This window comes from Corvus brachyrhynchos, unplaced genomic scaffold (genome assembly GCF_000691975.1).
Source record: "Corvus brachyrhynchos isolate BGI_N302 unplaced genomic scaffold, ASM69197v1 scaffold80, whole genome shotgun sequence".
NCBI classification, from domain to species: Eukaryota; Metazoa; Chordata; class Aves; order Passeriformes; family Corvidae; genus Corvus; species Corvus brachyrhynchos.
In genome coordinates this window covers 4,200,497-4,226,413 of record NW_008236769.1, presented here as the reverse complement: position 1 = coordinate 4,226,413, position 25,917 = coordinate 4,200,497, and the positions used below count along the sequence as shown (strand labels likewise).

Here is a 25,917-nt window from a genome sequence, read left to right as displayed (position 1 = left end):
TGATGATGACTTATTTGATAAAATTAATGAAGCTATGCTGATTAGACTTAAAGATAAATTTCCAAGTGTGAGAATTCAAGCTGTCTTGGCCCTGTCAAGACTTCAAAATCCTAAGGATGAAAACTGCCCTGTTGTTAATGGTAAGTAATATTGGTCTCTCTCTTTTGTCTAAGAACATTTGTTAATTTACCTTACCTTAAAGCATTTTAAAGCTTGCTTCTTTTTTTCTTTTTTTTTTAGCATTGAGTAAATGGATTTTAGAGAGTATTCGTGTAATAATTCATAAATTGAAATTCTTTGCCAAAGGAGATGGAAGGTGCAAGTGTTGTGTGTGTTCAAGGGGAAAAGACAGAACTGTTAGGAGAGATCTGCTAGACAATCATACTGGGCTCAGGCTGCTCTGTGAACTGAATGTACGAGTAGGATTGTGAAAATGTCTTGTAAACTAGAGTGGAGGTGTATAATACGTGTGTTCAATTCTTGCTCTCTAAGGAGCCTTTGGTACTGTACAAAAACTCTTAGAAGAGTAGAGATGGTAGAGAAAAAACTTTTGTTGTCTTGAATTAGGGTCACTTTTCTAGAAGAGATTAGCATCTCTGCAACACAGGTATCTTGATGATGTTTGTGGGTTTCTTTGTGTATGGTATGATTCTTGACTAAGCTTCTACTTCCTTTGCCTCAAGGTAGACAAAATGTAGGTTTGTACCAGCACAGCTGGTATATAAATTGTACCCTGATTAATCTTTACATAATTTACTTTTCTGAAGAATTAGTTAGTTGGGGTTTTCTGTTGTTAAGGTGCCTTCTTTGAAATTTTATTTTCTAAGTGTTTTTTATAGGTTACTTATTTAGGAGTACATAAATTTCATAGTTAATTGTTGTCTCACAGAGCAAGATGAATTCATGTACACTCTAATTAAACTAATTTTATGGTTGCTTTTAATTTTGAATAAGGTTCAAGAATATAATAAAAAAGCATTATGTGAGGGATTTACTGTAAGAATTTTGTTAGGCTTAATGGAGATTGCAGTTTTCCATTTATAGGACAATTTGAGGATCTACTTCCGAATGTAATGAAGAAGTACAACTAGTGAATAGAGGTCTTAAAGAGCCAATATTTGGAAATATTTTTTTCCCCCTGGTATATGACAAAGTGGCTATGGATGGCATCCAGACTAGCAATTTTTGGAGTTATTAACTGAAGATCCTACTTATGATTGGGACATTATTTCTTTTGACAGCATAGCTCAGCATGTAGTTACCATAAAATCAAGGTTGTGACCTTGAACAGTTTCGTAAATGATCAGCTCTGCAGGGGCAGGAGAGGGGTTTTGGTAACAGCTGCTGAATTTTTTTTCAAGTATTTTCTGTTTTTCTATGTTTCAAACTCTTATGAAAGCATTATTATGACTTTTATTTTCAGTTTACAGCACATTGCTTGAAAATGATTCAAACTCAGATGTGAGACGTGCAGTGCTCTCATGTATTGCTCCATCAGAAAGGACTTTGCCAATAATTGTAGGCCGCACAATGGATGTAAAGGAGGCTGTCAGAAAGCTGGCATATGAGGTAAATTGGATCACCTAACATTAATTTCAAAGGCTGACTTAGGAAAAAGGCTTTAAATCTTTTATTATATTTCACTTAACATTAAGAACAGTTAAATAATTTATTTTCATTTACCAAAATTTTGAGGGGGAGTGATTTCATACAAGTTTTCTAGTTAAAACTGTTGAACTTGACTGTAGAACTTGCTTGATAGAAATTACTTTTGTGGTAGAATTTCTGTTGAAGATCAGGCAGTAACAGCATAAATTACATATGCAGTCTACTGGTTTTTATCTATGCATTTTGTGATGTTAATTGAAGCAAATTTGCTTCTCTGTTTTTACATAGTAGATGTTAGGACCACAGCAGTAGTAAAAGATTGCATGGTTTTGGTATTGCAATTTTAAGAAGTATCAACCCTTACTTATGTTTACGTGTAGAGGTAAGAAACTATGCTAACATGTCTGTTTCTTATGCAGGCATCTTAGGCAAGATCTTGAAACAAAATGTTCAATTTTTTCACACAGAATTATCTTCTGCTTTTTTTATCTTAGATGATTTTTTTTTTTTAAACTGAATCTCTGTGTTAGTAGGCTTTCTAAGAAAAGTACCTACTTCTGTAATTTATTGCAGGTATTCATTACTCTGGGCACTTTAAAGAGAGAGGGTAGTTTTCGTGTCCAGGTGTTACATTCAAGCAGAGCTAATGAGCTTCTAAGCTATGTGTTAATTTTGTTTATTTTACTTTACATTTTCTTCCGTGCCTGAGGATCTGCTTGTTAATGTGTTGGTACAGTGCTGTTGGTATAGGCGTTACAGGTTTCTATTGGTACAGGATTTCTGTGGATGGTTAAAACTCAAAGTGTAAAACCATAGGCAGGTAATGAATTCGTTTGTTATAATTTGTGGAAATGTATTTTAATGCCTTAATTATTTTTAAGGTTTTGGCAGAAAAAGTTCACATAAGAGCTCTGACCATAGCACAGAGAGTTAAATTGTTGCAACAAGGACTTAATGACAGATCTGGTAAGAGATCATATGTTTCTTAACATCTTAATAGAAATGTTTGAGAGAGAATACTTTCTAGTGTATTGGGGTGATGTATGTGCAGCCGTGATGGCAATAAGGGGCTCGAAGGGAGTAATGAGGTACCAGGAGGTGTTTAAACTCATGAAGTCTGCTTGCTGCTTTGGTTTTCCAGGCCCCTTATAGTGAAAAAAATAGAAAAGAATTGCACTTTCAAAAAACCTGAAAGCCAGTGAGCTTTAAAATAGGACCAAATGCTATTAAAATTAAAAACCGATAATGTAATTAAACACAGAAGTAGAAAAACCTAATTAATTTGGTGTATTCGGAAATAGTTCATTACAGATATTTTTGTAACCAGTAAATGTATGAAAGAATTTGAATGTGAACATTAATACCTGTTTGAAAATATTTCCTATGTGCTTTCAGAGAGAAATCATCTCAGATGTTTTTTTTTGTTTAACTAGCTTGAATTTTCTTTTACTGAATCTTTGACCCTTATGCATTTCACCATGAAGCAGCCTTATTCTTTTTGATGTGTTTTGTACTGTATGACTCTATAGAAAGAGCCATTCAGAATGTACCCATAATTGTGTGTGGTGGTATTGCCAAAAGATCAAAAGGTGACATGCATCTGAGTGAGACAGTTTTAGCCTGCCTACGCAGAACACTGTTTTGGTTTTTTTTCCCCCCAAAGCAGCAATTATAGACATGAATTTCACAATAGAAGCTACTAGTTTTACTGAGTGCTGATGTGTAGCCCCCCCCTACTTTGTTTGGAAAGTCTGCACGAAGTTGAATTTTACTGTGAGAATTTCCCTTGCTGAGTGATGTGCTACTTGGGAATTCTGAGAATTCTGATCTATGTGGATATTCACTTAGAAAACAAGACTAAGTACTGTGTTCATTGGGAACTAGAGCTCTTTAAGGTGTGTCATGTCTGCATATGTTTTTATTGCTCTACCTTTATTTTTGGCTAGCTGGGGATCATATTCTGTTCTTGACAGGAAAGGAAGAGACAATCAGATGAGTCCTTTCTTACGCTGTGTAGAACTACACTTTAAAAGACCACCTTCTTCTGTATAAGAAGTTTTAGTCACTTTGCCCCACCTATCCTGAATTGTTCTGTAGTTGCCTACTGAAGTTTGCCATGTTCTGTTTTTGAAGTCCAGCACTGAAAAACTCATGTTCTGAATTACTGTTTCTTACTGATATACTAGTTTGCTCTTTGATCTAACTAGTTGCTGCTTGTCTGCTGGCTGCCATCACTCCCCCAATAATGCTTGGTCTTGAGAGATACTTCTTTAGGGTGAATGCATTTCTCTTAGTAGTCTTTCCAAACTGGGGAGGAAGCTACTTTCACTAATTTTTCATGTGATCCTTCACTTGTCAGGAACAAGGATTTGTTGTATTCCCTTAAAGAGAAAATACAGCCTGTCTATGTTTTTCAGTGACATTGAGGCATTCAACATAAAGAAGTGCCTTTTTTGATCCAGGACAGATACTTTCTCTCTTAGTGTCTCTCTCTTCCTTAGGATGATTCTCCATCCCAGCTGTTGAGGACTTCTCTTTTTCTTGACACCTAGAATCACAGGGGAAGACATCTGCCAGTGTATGTAGTTTATCTGATATCATATGTTCTCTGCTGGGTAAAACAGGCTTATATTCCAAATTGGCTATTCTATATTGCAAATATTGCAAATCCTATAACCCTGAATATATATATATCTTTATTGAATTTGCTTATCTGTGTAACTCCTGAGCTTGAGGAGGAACCTGCTCATTCAAGGTACCTACATTAAAATTTTGGATGTTTTTCCATATTGGCTTCAGAACAAGGGCTTATAATTAAATCAGATCTAGAATACATAATCCAGATTCTGCTTAGTTCTGCTTTTCAGGGTGAGTTCAGCTCTTACTCTACTGTATTCTACTAATTTATGCTTTTCACTTTCTTAGAGAGGTTTCTTATTCTTAGGACATTAATTTAGCTTTTTCAAGGCCTTTTTACAGTTCTTTTTGAACTCTTAACAATATTTAAGTGTTGCATTTATTATCATGAGTTACATATAAGAGGAAAGATGAATGTTGTCAATGTGTGTGGACTTTGTTTCCTTTATTCTGGATATTGTTGTCTGAAAGATCCTAAGAGCATACTTCTTTTATTATTCCTAGCTCCCTAATTATTATGTTTTTACTTCCACCAGACTATTAGCCTTTCAACTTTCCTGCTTAAGTCTGGGTGAATGCATTAATGATGTATATATTCTGGATGTTCCCATAAATACTTTTTTCCTTGATTAAATAGTACTCTGTTGATCCAGGAACTGTTTCTTGTGGTGAGGAGGGAGTTAAAGTGTCATATGTAAACTTCATAATCCATTCTTATAATTGAATTAGTGTGAGAATTCTATACGTCAATTCAGACGTATTGTCCTGCCTCCAAAAGTGGCCAGTTCCTGAAATACAGCAAGTATATAACAATGCTTACCCAGAACATTTGGGACTGGAGCATTTCTCTTACGAGGAAAGGCTGAGGCAGCTGGGCCTGTTCAGCCTCGAGAAGAGAAAACAGAGGGAACTTCATCAATGTCTGTCAGTATCTGAAGGGAGGGTGTCAGGAGGATGGAGCCAGGCTCTGCTCAGTGCTGCCAAGCAACAGGACAAGAAGCAGTGGGCAGCAACTGATGCACAGAAAGTTCCACCTGAACATGAGGAAGAATGTCCAAACACTGGAACAGGTTGCCCAGAGAGATTGTGGAGTCTCCCTCACTGGAGATACTCAAGAAGTGTCTGGAAGCAATCCTGCGCCACGTGCTCTGCTTGAGCAGGGAAGTTGGACCAGATGATCCACTGTGGTCCCTCCCAATCTTATCTATTCTGTGATTCTAATTCTGAATATTTCTTTGTTGTACAGGAGTTTGTGGTTTGCAGGTTTTCTGGGTTGAGGTGCTGTCCTTAGATGTAAAAGTTTTTTGGATATAGGTTTTTTTTAATTCCCTGTGAGGGGAAAAATTATATTGCCTCAAAAATGGGGCAGGTAGTTCTTGTTCAACTGGGTTTTTCTTTATTTTAGGTAATGTTAAGTTTAACTGTATAATAACTTTTTTTGCAAAAAGACTTCTGTAGTTAAATGTTTTGTGAAAGTATGTTTAAAATTTGATATTTTTTAAACTTTGGTTTAAACTGTTTGAATTCCTGTATTATTAGATGCCATTAAGGAGGTAATGAAGAAGAAGCTACTTCAAGCCTGGTTACAGTTCAGTGAAGGGGATGTTTTAGAATTGCTTCATAAACTGGATGTAGAAAACTGCCCAGAAGTGGCCATCCCAGTACTAAATGCTATGTTTTCATTATCTCCACTTCATGACATTGTTCAGAACTGTAAAAACCTTGACAGCAGGTATGCAGAGCATTTTTCATTTCCAAAAGATGAGTATTCTGTATGAGAACATAAAACTAAAGTCCTTTTAACCTGTTAAGATACTGGCACATTTCCAGACGCTGTAAGAAAGTTACTTCTCTATTATTGATGCTTTTTAAAGCCAGCCAGGCCCACATCTCTGGCTTTGGAGTGCAATGCATGTAGCATCTACTGATTTCAAAACATCTGTCATGCTACTAACTGGAAGGCAAGGCACTTCATACGGTACTGTGTATTTCCCCCCATAATACAGAGTAAGATTTTGCTATTGCTTTTATTTTGCTTTTTTTGACAGTGACAATTTGTCATTTAATTTTATCATCTGAGATTAGTCTCCTACCACTGTTCAAAATCATTCAGTTCTGATTGGTCTGATTTTAATCCTGAGCAAAATGAAGCTTCCATTCTGAAGAACTGGGCTATCTGAGAATTTTTTTAAGAAGTAGATCTGTTAGACTAATGAAATTTTGAAAAGTAAGTTAAATCATTCAGTTTGTAATGAAGCTTACATTCATTTAATTTATGGAAAAAACTAGCATTGTTTTTGTATGAAGTTTCTGAGTACAGCTTGCATGATGCAGTATCAGAATGATAAATGGCTAGATTTTTGAAGTCTGTGATTTCTGTTTGTTAAATTTACATTTAAATAAAGACCTGTCAGATTAATGAGAAGCTGTCAAATTAATGATCAGTTTTCATCTACATGTTGCTCAGGTGTTTTTTGGCTGGGTTTTTTGTTTGTTTTGTATATGAGCAGTCCAAACCAAAACCAAAATTGTTGTTGATAGGTTAAAAGTAAAATGGGATTCAAGGGAGTAAAAAGTACCACTGCAGTGATACTGTCTTTTCTGTTTTGAGGTAGAATTAATGCTCAACTTAATGTTCTGCTTCTGAAAACAAAGATTAATTGCCATACTTGGCATGAAAAATACTATGAGTCTAAAAAGAATTGGGGGTCCCATGATGGATGATCTACCTATGATGGCAGATGGATAATGAGCTTACAGAGTTGCTGAGAAGCAGTCATATTACGTTTTGCATTTGACATAGTGATTGCTACTCTATTATTGTGTGAAGATCTTGTATTAAGAATGGGAGAAACAATTCATAGACAGAAGCTGAAAAATATTTTAATCCAGTTGTTTCATTTCTGCTGATTAATGGTATTCAGTTTTTCAGACTTGTGCAGCAATAACAATGTTTCATAAAGTACCTGGGTGGTTGCTCTAGAAGATCTGAAAGGTTGGGCAGAATGTTTCTGCAAACTGGTGTGAACGGCCTTAATTAAAAAACTGAGAAGGGCAATGTCATGAATGGCTTGGGGAGCTCTGTTTCCTCAAGAGAGAGAAAGTTATTTTTCTCAGTCTATAAGTGTTTCTGTGGGGAATACCTTTGACCGGGTTTTATTTGCATTTGAGGAAATAATCTTTATTTCTTATTTTCTAATACTTCTGCGTATTTATTGTTTCAGACTCTTTTATTCATCTCTTCATATTGGTTTGTTTATTTTTGTTTAGAAAACTGATTCCACTGGAGGATTTAACAGCTGAGAATGTGTTATTTTGGAGATGTCTTTGTGAATATCTAAAATCAAAAGGTGAAGAAGGTGAAGTTTTACTAGAAGAGGTGTTGCCAGAACCAGCTATATACGCAGATTATTTATTGAGGTACATTGCATTTAAAAATAAATCTCTTACCACTAAAGTAGAATATAATTATTTTATTCAATTTTTCAGGAATCCTCCAAACTCAAAGTTGTGCTTGAACAGTGATTTTAGCTTTTCTTCACTTTTTTAAAAAAAGATTTTTGAGAGATTTTTAGAGCTTGCAGAAACCGACACTTCTTCTATTGTTGTCATTTGTGAAAATAAAATAAAATTTGGCTGCTGTCTCTAAGGGAAGCATTTTTGAACTGAAACTTTCTTCCTCTTTTGCCGGCTCAGGCAGGCATGCTTCCCAAAAGCTTATGTTTGAAGGCAGTGACAGAGGTGCAAAACGAGTTACAGAACAGTTGTTTAACTGGAGGGCGCAGGAGGGTGGTAATGAATGTTTTGTTAAGGCAGTATTTTCACCAAAGCAAAGAAATGGTAATTTTTTTTTTTTTTGTCTTTGTGGGATTCTTTAGTCTTAACATAAATTTTGTTTGTGAGCATGGATAATGCTGGGAAATCTCAACTAAGATGCTGTGCCTGTAAAAGAGTAAATCTTCCTGAAATGCTTATAAATCAGATCTGCTGAAAAATGCATTGTATTGATGGCTGTTTCTAATTAAAAATATGCATATTCTTTTCTCACTGTACTGGGTGTCGTATACTGGTAGTAATTACAGAAGTCATTGCTACTTTTCAGTGTGGAATGTGTTAACGTTTCATAAACATTTAATAAATGAAGCATCTGTGCTTCCTTAGCTTTGAAATGTATATCCAATCTGGTGGGTATAAATTTATTCATTCATTCATAATTAATTTAACAGTTCACAAAATATTAGTTTTTCAAAAAATTTGTTTTTCAAGAGAACATTTGTTCTCTTTCCATCCAATCTTACTCAAAGTGCCTTCAGTTACATTACCGTTCAGGGTGAGGCTAAAATTCATCAGGTTTGCTAGTAATTGTTTATGGTATCAGCTGTCAAACTCTTCATTGTTGAGCTGTGGCCCCAGTTGTTTCAGGTAGGATTTGCACTTTTACAATCCTCTGGTGTACAGTGTACAGTTGTGCAGTGCACTGTGAGGGTGTTGGTTAGGAGGAGCAAGAACATGCAAGTCATTGGTCCTTCAGAAAAAAAGCAGGATTGTGAGCTGCATTTAGATACTCACTGTTACCGGGTGCAGGCAAAATTATTATTAAATGACCAGAAACACTTAATTTTCATTTCAGATGTTCTTAAATACTACTTAAATGCAAAGATTTTTTGTCCCAAATTTGAAGAAATTTAAAAAATTTGCTAAAAATAACAAGCTGTTGCTGACAACTATCTATAAAGCTATGGTAGAAAAAAGCATCTTTTTCACCGCTCATGTCAATATATGAATTATATTTTGCAACATTTTATTCAGTACTGAATTTTGTACATTATATGTTTCACTCCAGATTTTCTGAATATGTGTAACTTTCACTGATAGATAAAATTTTGATAAAAGAACAATTGAGTGTAGAAAAATAAAGAAATGGAACAAACTGATTACCCTTTTCATGAGTTTATCTGATAACAGATTGTTATTCAAATATGATGACATATTTGATCAGGTTAAGAATTCACTGTATACTTTCATGATTTTCTTGTATTTTGTCATGTAAACAATATAACAATTCTGAACTTGTAAAAAATACATTGTACCTAAATATGCAGAAAATAGTAAGAAAAATGGTACATCTATACATTTGTTCCTAAGTTACCTTTATGCATTTTTACAGAACTGAAATCACATGTACAAGCATTACTTGACATTTTATGTTTCTTATTGTATTACATTCACAAAATGGATTTTTAAAATGAAGTGCATTATTTTGAAACTGTACATTATTTGGTATAAATAACTTTCTGAAAAGACTGATCTATTAAAATAACATAATCATTAATTTTTAAGGTTTGTACCTAGCATAACCACTTGTTTATACAGGACAAGAAAGTGGTGGGATTTTTTATTGCGGGTGGGGGAGGAGTGTTTGGAGTGTGTTTATTTATTTACTTATTTGTTACTGTCCAACAGTGAATCTGAATGTAATTATATCTGTTCTGTTTGGATTCAGTTATCTTCAAAATATGCCAGTTCTTGGTGAAGAACAAAAAAAGGACTTTAATTGTTTTGTAAACCTGATGACAAAAGAATTTATAGGCCAACAACTGATTCTAATCATAGGCTGCATGGATACCATGGAAGAGGGAGGAAGGTAAACTTAAATAGCAAATTTGTGGTACTAAGCTTATGACATTCATGCCTAAGGACAGGCATAGAACCTCTGCTGGGAAAGAACCTGATCAAACAGACAAACTACAGTTCTAATGCTAGCTGAAATGGAAAGCAGTCTCCTTAATGGAAGTGGTCCCAAAATTGTGCCAAATATTGTCTGCTTACTTTTATGGAAAAGTAACTTCTAATGCAGATTCAACATTGTTAGGGGAGAACAAATTCATAGTTTTTCATAAATTCATAGTTGTTTTCATAAAGTATCATTGAAATTATGAAATTACAAGACTGTTTATTTGAAGCATAGTATGTAAAAAATAAAAGGAGAAAAATGGATTGCTTCACAACAGATATAGTAAGTAGCATGTTTGTTTCTTGTGTTTCTAAGCTATAGTCTGCTAAGGCCTAAAAGGCTAAAAATATCTTAGATACCAGCCTAAACTGGACTGTGTTATAACTGAGTCATTTTTAGAATTTGAACAGCCTTTTGGTGTGAAGTAAGATGAGCGAATGAATTTGGAAAGTCATACCATCATACCAGGCATTTTGTGAAAACTTGCAGTTATGATAGTATAAACATAGCAGTAAATTCAAACTCTCAGTGGAATGTGTAAATGTGCATAAGACTGGCAGGATAGTTTAAGTTCTTATTTTTTTTTTTTATTTTAGTTTTGAGTCAGATAATTTCCATGAAAGCATTCTGCAGTATTGATACTGTTCTCTGCTGGTATGATTTTTCTTTGGACAGTATTGACACCTGATTAAAAAATTCAGCATTTTCTAATCAAGAAAAACCAGGTTAAATCAGTAAAAGACAAACATTGCTTGCTAAGTAAGAAGATACATTTGGCAGTTAACGTAGCTATGGAGAAAAGTTTCTCTCATACTGTATTATAAAGTCTTCATCTTGAAGTTCATAGGGTAGTAACTCTTATGTCTTCCATTTTCTTGAATAAGCAAACATTGTTTGGGTTTTTTTTTCTCTAATGCAGAAAGCATCTGTTGGTTATTTTACAAAAGATTCTCATTTTACCTTCAACCTCACCAGCACTTATACCTTTGCTTGTTGAAAGATTGCTCAGTATCATTACGGATGAGGACAGAAGGATTCAAGTTGTAAGTAATTGTAAAGCTTGATTTCTGGTCTGTCTTCCCCATAAATCAAATGGCCTTTATGAAGCATTGTAAAGGAAATATCAGTATTTAAATATTGTCTCCTTCCCCCTTGGGGGTATTTTTGCGGGGGGGGGGGATGTTGTTATTATTTTGGTTTTTAGCACAGCTGCATTTTGTGGTTTTCTAGAGACCTTTATGTTTACAGATATGACTGGTGGTGTAAATGCAATCCTCAAACTAGGAAAGTTACACTTCAGAAGTCTGTTTCAGAATACTTTTTCATAGTAGATGCAAAGTGTTTTGACAAAAACATTCAAAGTAAAGATGATGTAGATTTCCAGGTTTCATATTTCTCTTCCCTCCTGTTAGCTCAGATAGGTACCTGTATTAGTTTGAAAACAAACCAGTGGGAGGCACCAAGTCAGAATAACAATTTAATAGGGAAATTTAAAAAAAACCATAAAGGCAGAAAGCACTGGTTTAAACTGACAGAGTCAGGATACAACCAGACACGCTGTTAGTCAGGGTGAGGGTAGCAGTCCAGTCAGCAGTCCTCCTGAAGTGGTGGATGTGGTTCTGTTGAAGTGGTGATCCTGTAGAAGGGTCTGCTCTTCCTCAGAAGGTCCAGTGGTGGCTGTATAGCTCTTGTCCTCTGGAAATCCAGTGGAAAGGTTGTCTGTGGTGTTTGGAATCTCAGATTATATCCAGGATGGAATGCTTGGTTCCTCCCTCTGGGTGGAGCATCTCACAGTGGGATGATGAATCATGGGGCCAGGCGTTGATGGGCTCATTAACAGAAGATAGTCCGGAGGAGGAGGCAAGGAGACACTGCCCCACCTGGTTTCAACAGCTCATGAGGATGGTAATAGAATACACTGCAACCCAGGACAGTACTTAAGGTCTTCTTCCTTGCTTACCCAGCTGAATGGGAGAAAATGGGATTGAAATGTGCTCATAGTCACATTATGTGTTGTCAAGTTGAGGGTTATTTACAGGGAATGAGCTGCTAAGAGAAACAGCATGGATGTGCTAGACTTTTTCAGAATTATAATATTTTAAATTTGGGAAAGCTAAATGCTTAGTATGTATCTGAACTGAAATTAATGGCACTAATATACTGTTTGTAACAATAGATTGCAGAAATTACATCTGAAGTTCGTGAGCCAATTGTTGCAGTCGACCAGCCTGTTGATGCTGCTGAAATAAGAAAGCAGAAGCTTAAGGTGAGCAGATTTTGGTTAATAAGAAAAATATTTTTTTAAGCTTAATGATCTAGAGTTTTATATAGTAGGTTAATATTGGCTAGTGTCAATAGTGTATCATTGGCTAATACTACAGAGATTATTATAATAATTTTCTTTTTAATTTGTATTTCAGCTAGCTAAAATAAAAATGAAACTTATTGAAGCAAAAAACGCTTTGGAGGAATGCGTTACTCTTCAGGATTTTAATAGAGCAGCAGTATTAAAAGAGGAAATAACTGAGTTGGAACGCACAAAAAATGATCTAATAAAAGCAGCAGAGCAAGCTGAAATTAAAGAAATGCCTGTGGAGAAGGTATCTTCCCTTCCTGTATTTTTAAGTGCTGGTTATGTTTTAAAATGTCTTCATAGTTTTAAAAGAAAGTGTAGCTTGGCCTTGTCTCAAATACATTTTAAAAATTGAAGCCAAAATTTGTGGTAGTGTTCTTCTGCAAGTATAGAAGCTGATAGTATGTTCTAGCAAAAAAGGAATTGCAGTTAAACTGTTGTTTTGTCTTTGAATAACTAAATAATTCTAAAAGGATCTTGATCTTACTCTTTTTACTCTTAACAGAAAACATGAAAAGGAATTTATTTTGATCATAGCTTATAGACAGTTGATGATTAATATTCTTGCACAAAAAATGTGTGGTGGACAGGAAATGTTTATTTGGGTAGGGACAGATTATGATTAATGGCCCCATTCATCTTATCATAGCCACCATTTGTACTGATAATGTTTTTCTCTTTTCCCTGAACAACTTGAAGAATGATCCTGAAACACTGTTGAAGTGTCTGATCATGTGCTATGAGGTTCTGAAGATCATGTCACTTTCTAAAGGAATCAGTCCAATCATTTATGAAATCATTCAATCTCTGGTATGTAGGAATACAAAATAATGTTTACGTTATAGTGAAAATGGATACATCAAAGCTGACCCTTGGATGCTGGCAGGAGGGTTTGTGTTTGTTTCAGAATGACTTTGCTGTGTTTGGTGCTTTTAAGCTTTGCCAGAACCTAGTGTTTTAAGGGTGAATACACATAATGCTGTTCTGAGCTCCTATGCCATAACTGGTTGTGTCAGAGAGATACTGAAATACAAGAGGCAGATGATGAATATTTGACAGATGTGTGACAGGGCTGAATTATACTGTGCCAAGTGGGGTGCTTAGATGTCTGCTTACTGCCCTTAATTAATTGGATTTTCTATCAGCCAATGTTCTGAGAGCTCTAATAGAGAACTTTTAAGGGTGTTACTTGTTTTGTTTTGTTTTGGCTTTAATTTTTGTTGGTTGTTTCTAGTCAAAAGCTTTTTAACTAGGAGAGACTGGAACTCACATGGACCTTTCTTTCCTTCCATGTACAAGGAAAGATTCCCCTCACCCTGCCTCCATTTTTTTAGGATCTTCAAAGAGCAAAATATTTTTGTATTGAAGAATAAGGCAGTGGTATTATTGGACTCTTGTAGTCTACAAGATACACTTCCTAGTTTCCATTGAGAAAAGTATGGATTTTTCTCCTAAATATCACAGACTTTTAACTGTTAGTGAATGTATGGAAAAAGAAAGGAAAAAAGTAACATGCCATCATATGAATGGTGCATCTGTGTCAGAATATTCTGTGCAATTCTTATCCCATCTATTTAGAAAGTTTATATTTGAAGTTTATATTGGAAGTAGTCAAGAGAAGGGCAGGAAGGAAAAGTATGAAATGGCTGCTATTGAAGAATGTCTAAATGGGTTCTCTCTTCGTAACCTGGAGAGGACTTAAGGGTAAGGGCCTGAGAGAGGGCAGAAGTCATAAAACATGGGAGAAAGTGAGTGAGGATTGGTTGATCACCTCACAAACCTATGCACTAGCAAGATTAGAACAAATGAAATGAGTTGCTCCTTCACCTAATCTGTAATCTATGGAATTCCTTGTCACAGGATGTGTGAACACTTGGATATATCAAGGAAGACTGAGCAAGTTCAAGAAAAATAAATATGGAGTGATTAGGTACATAGGAACAACCTGGTAGCTCTGGTGTCACTCAGCTGCAAATTCTTGGGACCTTGACAAGAATTCTTAGGAAGTATCTACTTATTCTGTGTATGTAATTTGGATTTGATCTTTTGATAAGGAGATGATGGACTGGAGGACCTCAAGAGAGGGCATTCTTAGAATTCAGCCTGCAAAGAAAATTGCTTAAATATAGTGGAACCACACTAACATTCTTTCAGATGTATAGAAATATTCTTAGAAATCCTAATTAGTGTTGTGTATTCCAGGAACCTTTTCATTTGGTCTTTAATTTTCACATTTGTTTATTCCACTTTTCATTCTCCAAGATCCTGCTTTTGAATTGATGTTCCTGCTGGATTTTCATGTGTTAACTGACTTGGGATACTTAGTTGTTTGTTTTTTTTATCTTGAACTCCTTAGTAAATGTAAAAATATAAAGTAATGCCATTGTATTGCTCGTACTGTATCTAGCCTGGCTTTTCTTTTTTGGGGATTTTTACCATCGTCTTCTCAAAACTGTTTCAAGTACATCGAAGTGGCATCTATATTTTGTAACTTGGAGCTGGGTATTGTTTCTCTGCAAGAATGTTAATGTCTTCTATGAAGAAATGTGTAGGCTTGTTGCTTTGTGTTGGATTTTTCATTTCCCAAAGTGATCAACTTCATTTTGCTTGAAAACAAATATTTGTTAAAAACAAACACAAAGCAAAATACTCATGTGACTTTTGCCATTATTTTATTGCTGATTTCAAACAACATACTCAATCGGCGTTGGTTTGTATCTAGATAAACAGAGTATTTGGTAGTTGCCACTTTCCAATCCTGTATCAAACTAAATTATTTTTAATTTCAGGGTAAGCATATTTTAGTAGTCAGAGTTTTATTTTCAATTTATGTATCTAATCTATGTCGTTTAATATTATTGTTTTCAGATACTTCCAGGTGTAACTAATGTCCACCCAGCTGTGAGAAATATGGCAGTTTTGTGTTTGGGTTGTTGCACCCTTCAGAACAAAGAATTTGCCCAACAACAGCTTCCATTGCTGTTAGAGGTAAAATGTCTGATCAGAAATGAAATGATGGTCTTTGTGACTTAGTAAATAAATCTAGTCTTGTATCTATAACAAGTTATCATACATAGTAATGTTCTTGAAGAACCAGTGATTCCTGATTTCCTGAAGATCTGGAGAGTGTGGTTTTATGTAGATTTTTCTGATGTCTAATAAGATTCAATTTATCTTGGTAGTAGCATGTTTTTCCTTTGTAAGGTCACCTGTTGCCTTGAAATTTTCTAGGAATTCCTTATCTGTAAGGAATTCCTATTCTCTTCCAAATCTGGGTGAAATCTGTCATGCATTTGTTACTCAATACAGAAAAGAGAAGATGTAAGATTCTCTAAGCCTTCCTTGGGAAACCAAACTAAAAACGTGTCTGTGATGGCTTTCACATTTCTGTTCCATATACTTACCTGTGATCTTGGGTGTCTGATTTAAGTTCTGAATAATTAATTTGTTTCTGGATTAAGGAAGAGTTGTTAAGTAGAGGATAAAGCAATATTCAAACCAACAAACAATAGCACGGCCAAACATCCATGGATATGGAGCATGTTGGATGCAATAATACCCACAATCCCATCCTTGTGGTGAATGTTCTGATACCAAGCTAATTATATCAAACATGGCATGTGTTAACATTTTTGACCCTGGATTTGAGGGAAGTGTGAGTGGCCATTGTGCTTTTTTAAGAGTATGTTCAGGCAGACGTTTGAGAAATGACAGCAGGTGTTGAGCTGATATGCTTGGCTCAGACAAGATGGTAGAGCTGTCAGTCATTTTAGGAACCCAAAGTTCTCCTACTAAGTTAGCATTTGCTATTGTTTTTAATTTGCCTTTGAGTATGTCACATTAAAAGAAGTTTGTTTAGGGAGGATTTCAGTTACTTTAGTAACTTAAATTTTTGAGTTAAGTAATTATTTCTGCAGGTACTAAACCCCTCAATGTCTGTGTAGGCTGCTATCAGAGGCAGGGTGTTGGACTAAACAGATGTAGAATCTCTGGGCTAATCCACGATGTATGGTTTTACTTGCATGTAATTTGAACTATAATACATATAGTAACCTATGTAACTTTGACTTTTATTACTCTCTTGGTCCCTGTTGTCTTTTTACATACTGTTGATTTTAATTAAGCTGTACTTTTATTAAGCTATATTTCTGTAATGCCTAACATTCTGGAGCTACCACAGGCAAACAGACTTTGTTTGTCCAGTGTCTGTTTACAGGTTGAACAACAAAATTACATATCACACATGGATGCTCACTCCGTGAGTGAAATTAATTTGATTTTATATAGTGCAAATTGCATAAATGACTTGATAAATTATTTCCCAGATGGTATTATAAGTTCAGGTTTAAATTTGTATAACACCTTCCTAAAGTTTGAAAATTGGTTGCAAGTATTATAAAAGGTTTCCCAAAATAATCAATCTTATTAAAGGAAAAATCTTACTATGCTAATTTCAAGATTGGAGGTCTACTGAAAGATGATGTATTTATTTTCCTTATTAAACCTAGGTTTTACAAGTAGACAACATAAAGATAAAGCTCAGTGCTTTAAAGGCAATCTTTGATCAGCTAATGCTGTTTGGAATTGAGCCTTTTAAGACTGGAAGAGGCAAGGACTCTCAAAGTGAGAGTGCACACATTAGAACTGAAAATGGTGAGGACGAAAGTGAAACAATAGAGGAGGAAGAGGAGACTGCCACAGTTCACAACCTTCTGAAGCTTCTTTCTGGTTTCTTAGACAGTGAGGTAAGGAATTTTATAAAATTTGCCTTAGTTTTGTTTTGTTTTAAAATTGTTTTTGCAGATGGCTTATCATCCCATTAGGTTGCCTGGGAATATTATGTGATGTGAATTGAAATTAATGGTCTAATATTAAAATACCTGTCCTAGAAAACGACTAAAAGTTTGTCAGTGGTACAGACTAACATTACTCTTGAGCTGCTTTGCATTCTGTGCAGGTGTAAATATGTGAATGCAGAGAATTGTTTGGTAAGATAGAATATAGGCTATTACGGTAAAGTACTAGTGTAAAACATTATGGTTGGTGTATTGTGTATATGATGAGTTCTTTCTTCAGGATTCAGAACTTAGGACAGAAGCTGCAGAAGGCATTGCCAAACTGATGTTCTCTGGGAGGCTGATCAGTACCAAGCTCCTTTCTCGTCTTGTTTTGTTGTGGTATAATCCCGTGACTGAAGATGATACTCGGCTACGACACTGTCTGGGAGTTTTCTTCCCTTTATTTGCTTATGCAAATAGGTAATGGTCTTTGTAATTCATTGTGTGACAATATACATTGTTCTAGCAGCTTTAGGAACCTTTTTTTGGTCTTGCACAAGTAGAAGTGGCACAAATACAAATTAGACTTCTAATTCAGACTCCTATTGCTTTTGAAATTACATAATCTCAACCTTGTGACCGTTCAGAAGACTTGCCATTAATTCCCTTTACCCCTGTGGCTTTCCATAGTATTTTTTCCTTCTGAAGCCTATAATGGAAGCTATTTTCAAAGATATAGAATAAAATTAATTTTAAAATATGTGCTTTACTTATTTATGCTGTTGAGCACTACAGGTAGGAGTGCCCACCAGTTATCAGAGCAGCAAGCTGCTGGGTTGTGGTTTGGGGTTTATTTTTGTTTTGTTTTTGAACCAAGGAATACTCCAATTTAAATTCACAGTGTATTTATTTTGGTGGTGGACAAGGAGGTAGAGCGCTTACATAAGGGAATAAGAGCTTAAATAGTGATTCTCATCTCCTTCTACCTGCTGTAAGAAAAAAATGTTTAGCTTACTTTTCAGTAGCTGCTAGTGATTTTATCAAGTTAGAATGAACTGAGTATTTATCTGCTTTTTTTATAGTTAAGTTTTAATTTAGGTGCATTATGTTACCTTCTCTATTTTTGAATGCAAATTGAATTAAATTTTTGTGGCCCATGTGTTTCCACATTTAAGAGTTGTAGTACAAAGGGGAATTGTCTTGTGAAGGCAGCAAAAAACCCCATAGCAATGTATTTTTGCTGTTGTCAGAAAAAAACCAAAGAAAAATACCCAGTTTCTTATAGAATGAGATTTTCCCTACTTAAATTCTTATGAAAGTAACAGAAACTGATTTCATATGTTTCCTGTTTCTCTGATAATGAGTAATGAATATAAGCTTTTAACATTGATAATCTCTTACTTGTCAATGTCATCTTCTGATGCTGTGAATTTCATTCTGGTTTTTTATGAGTTCTAGTGATTGCCCACCTGAGTAATCCTGTGTGTTTCCAAGTCATTTGCAAATGAGGCAATTTCTTGTGGCACCCCATAGATGATCTTTTTCTTGAAAAAATAACATGGTGTATGTGTTAAGCAAAAATCAGAAAAATCTGTGGAGGAAAAAATCCTAAGTCTTAGTCTGGCTCACTGAGAATCTCTGTTTAGTTAGGAAATCTCATTTCTTTTCTGTCTCAAAACATTATCTGCATCCTGGATCACAAATGGTCCATTTTAAGTTGAGTAATTTACTTTCTTCAGTTATCAATACTGTATTATTAGAAGCAAATTATTTAATACCATGTGTAATGCAGAACTTGTCTGCAAAGTTGCCATTCAGTAAAGGAGAATTTGGGTAATAAATGAGATTTGGCTGAGGCTCCTACCTAAATTTCATACTGATCTCTCACTGAATTTTAAAGTTCCATTTGTTTTCTGGGTGCTGCTCTGTTAATCTTTCCATCTGGTCACAGATATAATCAAGAGGCTTACTTTTTGAAATTAAATATTTGAACTCTGAGGAAAAAATGTTGATCCTGACTTTTCTAATTAATCTGTCATGTCAGAAGGTGGTATGACATGCTAGAATAGGTCCTGTAACCACTGAACAATCCTTATTCATGGAATGTCTTCTATAGAGTATTAAAGTCTCAGGCAGCCTAAGAGGAGAAACTTCTGCCTTGTGCCTATATGCTATTAGAACTGGGGGTTTTTTTCATTTACAGGAAATAATCTGAATGATACTTCAGTAATGCTTGAACCAATATAAAGCCTTAAAGCTGCTGAAAGGGAGAGTTCTTGCTTTGGTTCTTTTGTAGCCAGTTGTAGTGCTCAAAAGGTTTTTTGTCAGATGCTTTGGCTCTGTAATCCAGTAGCAAATAATCTGAATTTTTAAAAAATCATTTGCTTTCTTAGTTTTCTCCTGTAGTTATTTGGGTTCAAATAGGAAGGTAATATAAATATCAGCAAGAGTATAAAGGCTTCACTTCAACTGTACCTTGTACTTTTTGACATCTTACTTGTTAAATTGTTTTGACAAGTCTTGTGGAACCACACTTTTAGACAACTTGCTGCAGAACCAAGTGAAACATGATTTTTAGGCTTGTTTGGCAGGAGTTATGAACTCTTCTAAGAAAAAAGCACGAGTATTTCTTCCAAAAATCTTGTTAACCACTGCATACTTTTTTTGCCAGGTTTCCTTGCTTTCTTACACAATGAAAAGTACCCCCAAAGAAAAATGCTAGCAGAAAGGAGGAATGAGCAGAAAACAAGATTAATCTATGAAAACAAATTAGAGACATGTATTTATGTAAATGTTTTCTTTTGTCCTTCAAGAGAGAATATGTCTGTATATATCAGTTGGGTTTGCAGTAGTAAGGATGAATGTTCAAATTCTTCAGAGGAAGGAAGTGTTACTTAATACAGCTTGAAATACCATGTGCTAAAATTTCAATTGGTTCTATGAAACAGTTTTGTTATCTTGATCTTGCTGGCTGTTGCTACCAAGTTTGGCTGCTCCCACTTTACTTTGATTGATGTAATGGGTCAGTGAACTTTAATCATGGAAGAGAAAACTTAATTTTGTCTCATTATGCTACTAATATTTGACTTCACTGAAACAGATCTAACCAGGAATGCTTTGAAGAAGCTTATCTTCCAACTCTGCAAACACTGTTAAATGCTCCTGCAACATCACCTTTGGCTGAAGTAGATATCAGTAATGTTTCTGAATTGTTAGTGGACCTGACCAGACCAAGTGGACTGAAATGTCATTCCAAGAAGTCTCAGGACTATCAGGTACAATATGTTAAACTGTAGGAAAATAGTACTTGTGTCAAATAAAGAACTACTCCCCCTTTGCTTAGTGCTACCTGTCTGGGCCTCTCTGGGATTCCCAGTGTCAGCAGTTGAATTAAATGAGCGCCTGTTCAGGTAATTAAGTCTTTTAGTTTGACACTTTCCTCCCCCTTTTCTTCCCTCACCCCCCAAATTTCCCCTCCTTCTTACAATTAAAAAATGCTAGTAGGAACTTGCACATGGCTAATTGTTTATATTGTGAATGTATTTATAAAAATCAGTTGGTGAATGTGCTGAAAACCATGCATTTTAGGAAAATGCTGTGTAAAATTAGCCAACTGTTTAAATCAGATTGTTCTCACTGCTGTCTCTTGTAAATAGTTCCCAGCAAAATTACTGATATCCAGTTTCTTTCCTTTGCAGGAGTTAACAGTGCATGATACTTTAGCCATGAAAATTTGCAATGAAATCCTGGCAGATCCAACTGCACCAGATGTCCGTATTTATGCAAAAGCTTTAAATTCACTAGAACTCAGTAGTTCTTCTACAGAGAATCTTCTGGTGTTGCTCAATGAGATTCAAGAGGTAGTACATAAATAGCATGGTTCTTGCTTTTTTAATCTAATATTCTGATATGCTTAAAAATGAAGGGCCTTTTGTTTACTATGACGATATGACTGAAATTTCTCTTCTAACCAGTCTTTGAAAATCAATTTTTGGGTAATTTACAAATATCTGAGCTGATATCACTGGATAAACCACAGACAGTGTAACCAGCGTGAAACAGTGTGCCCAACTTGATACATTGCAGTACAGTAAGTTTTTTTGATAACTGTGGTGTAGTTATTTTTTTTTTTTAGTTCAGGATTAAGTCTTGCAGTTTTGCAGTTTATCTTTAGTTAATTATTAACAGCTGAAATTATACACCTAAACTTATCATATAATGGGAAGATCATTAGGCAACATGAAAAGGATGCTTTATTTAAGATGAAGTGGGAAGGGATTACAAGAGTTTTACTTTGGTGCTTTTATTAATGTGGAAAAAATTAAAATTAGGAAGTGCGGCACATGAACACAATGGTATATAGAAATGTTGAAAAGAATGCGGAATCCATTATGGGCATATCATCCAGAGGTAGCTGGACAGTACTCCATGTCCAGTTGCTTTACTTTTTTTCAGGTTTCCTTTAAAAAAAAATTACGAAAAAAAGTTGGGATTTTATTGCCTAGTATTGACGGAGGAAGTGTTTCTCCTTTCAGTTTGACTGGTCACTTTCATGTGACACAGTGTATCCTTTGTACAGTAATTTCAACTAATCCTATTAGTAGGCAAATGTAATAGATAAAAGAAATAGTTGTAAATTTAAGTAGCATTTAACATTAAATGTCTGTTCTCCAGAAAGTGGAAGATAAACCATGTCAAAGAGCTATTGAGAAGATCCAAATGAAATTGACCAAGGATCCTAATTTGGGCAAAAACCACTCTGGAAGAACTGAGGAAACAGGTCTCTCTGAAAAGACACAGGAAAGTGACATCACATTGTCTGAAAATACTGTTCACAATGAAGAAGGTAATTCAGGAGAGGTGTAGTAGAGCGGGTGTACAATTCAGTGAATTGTTTAGATGTTATGAAAATAAGAAGCAATAGGACTTCGGAGACAACCCCAGCTCCCTCAGCTGCTCCTCATAACACTTGTGCTCCTGACCCTTTGCCAGCTCTGTCACTGTTTTCTGGACTCACTCCAGCACCTCAATATTGTTCTTGCAGTGGGGGGCCCAAAACTGAGCATGGGATTTGAGGTGTGGCCTTATTAATGCTTAGTACAGAGGATTGGTCAGTGCCCTGGTCCTGCTGGCCACACAGTCTCTGGTACAACCCAGGATGCCACTGCTGGATCCTGCTCAGCTTGTGGACATTCACCTCTTAGAGCTGGTCCCTTACAATTTCAGTGTCCTCAAATGGAAAATCACTGTTCTCATGCTAATGGTCCTCTGATTCAGTGGACTGGGCAGCCTGAGGTCCATCAGTAATATTAAAGAATCAGGCAAATAAAGTGCTGAATGGCTCTGCTTTTTCTCTAGTCCTGTTAGTCAGGTGACTGACCATCTTCAGCAAATGTTTGTCCAGTGTTTTGTTTGGACCTCCTCCTATTTTTACTGTACTTTCAAAAGTCCTTCTTTAGTATCGCACAGAATAGCGACGAGGTTCACCTGTAATTGAACTTTGGCCTTTTGTGCCTTCTCCCTGCATGTATGAACCACAGCTCTGTCATCTTCCTGCAAAGCCTGACCTTGCTCTCAGAGATCTTGCAGTTCCTTTTTCCTCTTGAGCTCCACAAGGAGCTCCCTGTTCAGACAAGCTGATCTTCTGCCCCACTCGCTCAGCTTCCAACACAGTGGAATGGGCTAAACACTTGCCAGGAATAGTTTATGTAGGAATAGTTTATGTATGATTGACCTTTGTTGGGGCAGAGTTACAGCTGAGTGACATTTTAAACTTCCTGTTAGCGTTATTAACTAGTTTCTGGTTTAAAGAAAAAGTGGGGTCCAATTGTGTGGCTCTTTAATGTAACAGCCAAAATTTAAAATATTGGTACTTAAGATAATCAACTTTTAATTTATGACTTCTGCACGTGTTATTCTGTTTAACAGAAAATAATAGAGATGCTCTTCATACTCCAGTTAATGAAGTTAAAGAAACTGCAAAATTAAGATCTACAAGAAGCAAAGCTGGCAAAGGTACAGTGGCTACAATATTAGTTTAATTGTTTTTAATAAAATAATTCCATTATTCCATAAAATAATACTAACTTTTTGTGAATGTATAGATGGGAAAGCCATACATACTCTGTTGTAGTTTCTACAATTTTATTTGTTTAAAGTAGTTTGTTCTGTGGAAATTTTTGTGCTGTTAACCTCTCCCAATAACACAGATTTCAAAAAAGAAAAAAGGACTGACTACAGGATTGCAGATAACACAGCCACAGCCATTTACAGTAACATACAGGTGTTTCTGGGAGAAGTGGAAAATTGTGGGGTTTTTGGTTTTGGTTTTTCGCGACCCCATTCTATCTGTGCTGACTGCATATTTCTATGTTTCATTACAATATCAAAGACTGAAGAAAGATAGATAAAAAACTAGTTAGAGAAAATAAATGGTATCAAGATACAAAAAGAGATTTTTGTTTATACTTAGGACAGCGGAAAGCAGCAGCCGAAGTGAGGTCTGTGACCAGAAGAAAAACTGGTGCAAGTGTAAAACGTGGTCCTGAAAGGTAAATCCTTTTCTCCCCACCGTCAAAACCATGATGTCTGTTCTAGCAAGGAAGTTTAATTGAAATGTTTTTCTTTCCCAAACCTGTATGTTTTGATAGCCTCTGTTCCTAAAATGCAGATAAATATTTAAGAAAAAAAAATTTCTTTAAACTGGTGCTTTTGAAAAAGTGACAAGTTCTGTCAAGGAGCCTGTAACATTTTTTTAACTTATCTTTTGTGTGTTGAGTCAGCAGGTACTGTAGCTGAAAAAAGTTAAGATTTTTGGTTTACATTATTGCTCTTCTTCCAGTTAGTTTTTTTTGCCCTTTTTAATCTGTTCTGTGGAAGTGTCAATTTTTAAAATTTCAATTATTTTTCCCCCTTCACAGTTTTGTTGCTTGTTGTCCAACATGTAGTTGGACAAGTGTCTAGAAATGACTGAGAAGTGAATATAGACAATAGATTTCTTCCCTTATGATCTTGCCAGATATAAGTATTAAAACAACATTATCTTTGTCATTTTCAGCTGTGCTCAACTCTTTCTTAAGCAAGTAATCCATTTAATGTGTTGTGGACTTTATTGTGACCAGGGTCAGTCTCTCCCATTTGCCTGTTTAGTGTGTTTGCTTTGATTCCACCTAATTTTGGGGGAATTTTGCTTATTTTGCAACTGCTTGTCACTTGGTTATCTTTACTGATACTGCTATATCACTTGGAAAGCACTAATATATTCTCAAAAAAGAACAAGTTTATAATTGGTAAGAAGTATTTTTGCTCTTTCAGACCATGTTTTAAGTTCGTTCCTATAAAAGCTCTTCAGTTTGCTTAGTCTTTTTTACTTTACTCTTAAATATTCTATGTTTCAGTTGTGATCAAATTCCAGAACCAGTCCCAGTGTCAAGTTCGAGGCCTCAAAGACGAGCAAAAACTTTGGCACTGGAGAAAACTCGAATGAATCTTTCAAGACTGTTGAATGAGGCAACAGATGAGTGAAGACAAAAGAAGAAACTGCCTTTGTCAACAGTGGTAGTTAACATCAGACTTAGAAATAAGATTTTTTTCCTTGCTAGTCATATTTAGCTCCTTTTATATGAATCATCATGTATTATTCTATATTTCTGTACTAGTTTTTTAAAAACAGAAGCTTTTTAATTAATTTCCTGATATGAAATCCTTCATTCACACAATAAAAACAGATTAAAATATTACCCGAGCAAAACTTGGATTTTTTTTTTTTCTTTTACTTTATAGAGAAGAATGCATCTTCCCTGCAAATAAAAATGGCTGTTGATGCTAAGTATTCCATAGTTAAAGCTGTTTTGATATTTAACATTAGCGGAGAGTGGTTGCTTGTGATGGCAGCAATTTTGAATGTACCTACTTTTATGGCACCCACTTTCTTCATTTTTATAAGGTTTTATAGCAGTAAAACATGGTCAGCAGATGTATGTATTTACTGTTCATGTTCATGTTAAATGGTCAGCAGATGTATGTATTTACTGTTCATGTTAAATAGAGTTGATCTTAATTGGGAATTCTGCTTCCTGCAGGTGTATGTCCAATTTATTAAACAATGTCAAACAATGTAAAACTGAGTAACTGATTATACAAACCATACTGAAAGTCTGTTGGCGCAGACACCAATTGTTATATAGAATCAGTGATGTGCTTTTAGAAAAGCATAAAAATATTTGTGGTACAAAATAAGATCTAGTGAAGGAAAGGAGTATTTAAGTACAGAAGGGGCAAAGACTTAAATCCTCTAAGGTCAGTCTTCTTAAAGTAGTATCCATTTGTTATTTCTTTGTAGCTCTGAAGTTCAAAACATGTAGGAATGGTCAGGAGTTTCACAGGACAGTAGTAGTCACTGGTGGCTGAGCAGGTTCACTCAAGATGGAAACACCTGGGCAGTCGTGTCCGTGTCGTGGTGGGGTCATTTCAAAGCAGTCAGAGCAAACTCACTCGATTCCTCGGCATGCACATCTCAACTCTTGATGCCAAATGCAGCTTTCTAAGGAACTTGCATTTAAAATAGGTAAATATGCTATAAATGATTTTTGATAATTCTCAGAAACAACTTAGGGACACAAATGAAAAGAAGTATTCCTAAAGTGTAATGCCCAAACTATTATGCTGTTTCCAAGCTTGTGTATAGGAAACAGGGATTGTGTTGCTTTTCATCCTTTGGAGTTTTTGTTGGAAACTTGTCAAACTGCAAAATGCCGAGACACTTTGCTGCTGCTATGTGCTCTATTCAGAAGCTTCTGTAACTGTGA

At 35.4% G+C, this 25,917-nt stretch overlaps 1 protein-coding gene across 1 annotated transcript in view; it reads left to right on the top strand.

Moving 5' to 3' along the window:
* NCAPG (non-SMC condensin I complex subunit G) overlaps positions 1 to 24,849 on the top strand; it is a 26,758-nt gene extending 1,909 nt beyond the window's left edge. Inside the window, exons 3-21 of the mRNA XM_017727525.1 lie at positions 3 to 140; positions 1,424 to 1,569; positions 2,490 to 2,574; positions 5,785 to 5,977; positions 7,516 to 7,665; positions 9,749 to 9,889; positions 10,899 to 11,022; positions 12,156 to 12,245; positions 12,400 to 12,579; positions 13,032 to 13,142; positions 15,201 to 15,320; positions 16,841 to 17,077; positions 17,409 to 17,590; positions 20,211 to 20,385; positions 20,809 to 20,970; positions 21,785 to 21,956; positions 23,039 to 23,125; positions 23,583 to 23,661; positions 24,508 to 24,849. Of these exons, the coding sequence (XP_017583014.1) occupies positions 3 to 140; positions 1,424 to 1,569; positions 2,490 to 2,574; positions 5,785 to 5,977; positions 7,516 to 7,665; positions 9,749 to 9,889; positions 10,899 to 11,022; positions 12,156 to 12,245; positions 12,400 to 12,579; positions 13,032 to 13,142; positions 15,201 to 15,320; positions 16,841 to 17,077; positions 17,409 to 17,590; positions 20,211 to 20,385; positions 20,809 to 20,970; positions 21,785 to 21,956; positions 23,039 to 23,125; positions 23,583 to 23,661; positions 24,508 to 24,634 (2,699 nt within the window). The 3' untranslated portion in view covers positions 24,635 to 24,849. The remainder of the gene's footprint in view (positions 1 to 2; positions 141 to 1,423; positions 1,570 to 2,489; positions 2,575 to 5,784; positions 5,978 to 7,515; positions 7,666 to 9,748; positions 9,890 to 10,898; positions 11,023 to 12,155; positions 12,246 to 12,399; positions 12,580 to 13,031; positions 13,143 to 15,200; positions 15,321 to 16,840; positions 17,078 to 17,408; positions 17,591 to 20,210; positions 20,386 to 20,808; positions 20,971 to 21,784; positions 21,957 to 23,038; positions 23,126 to 23,582; positions 23,662 to 24,507) is intronic.
* Positions 24,850 to 25,917: the final 1,068 nt, after the last annotated feature.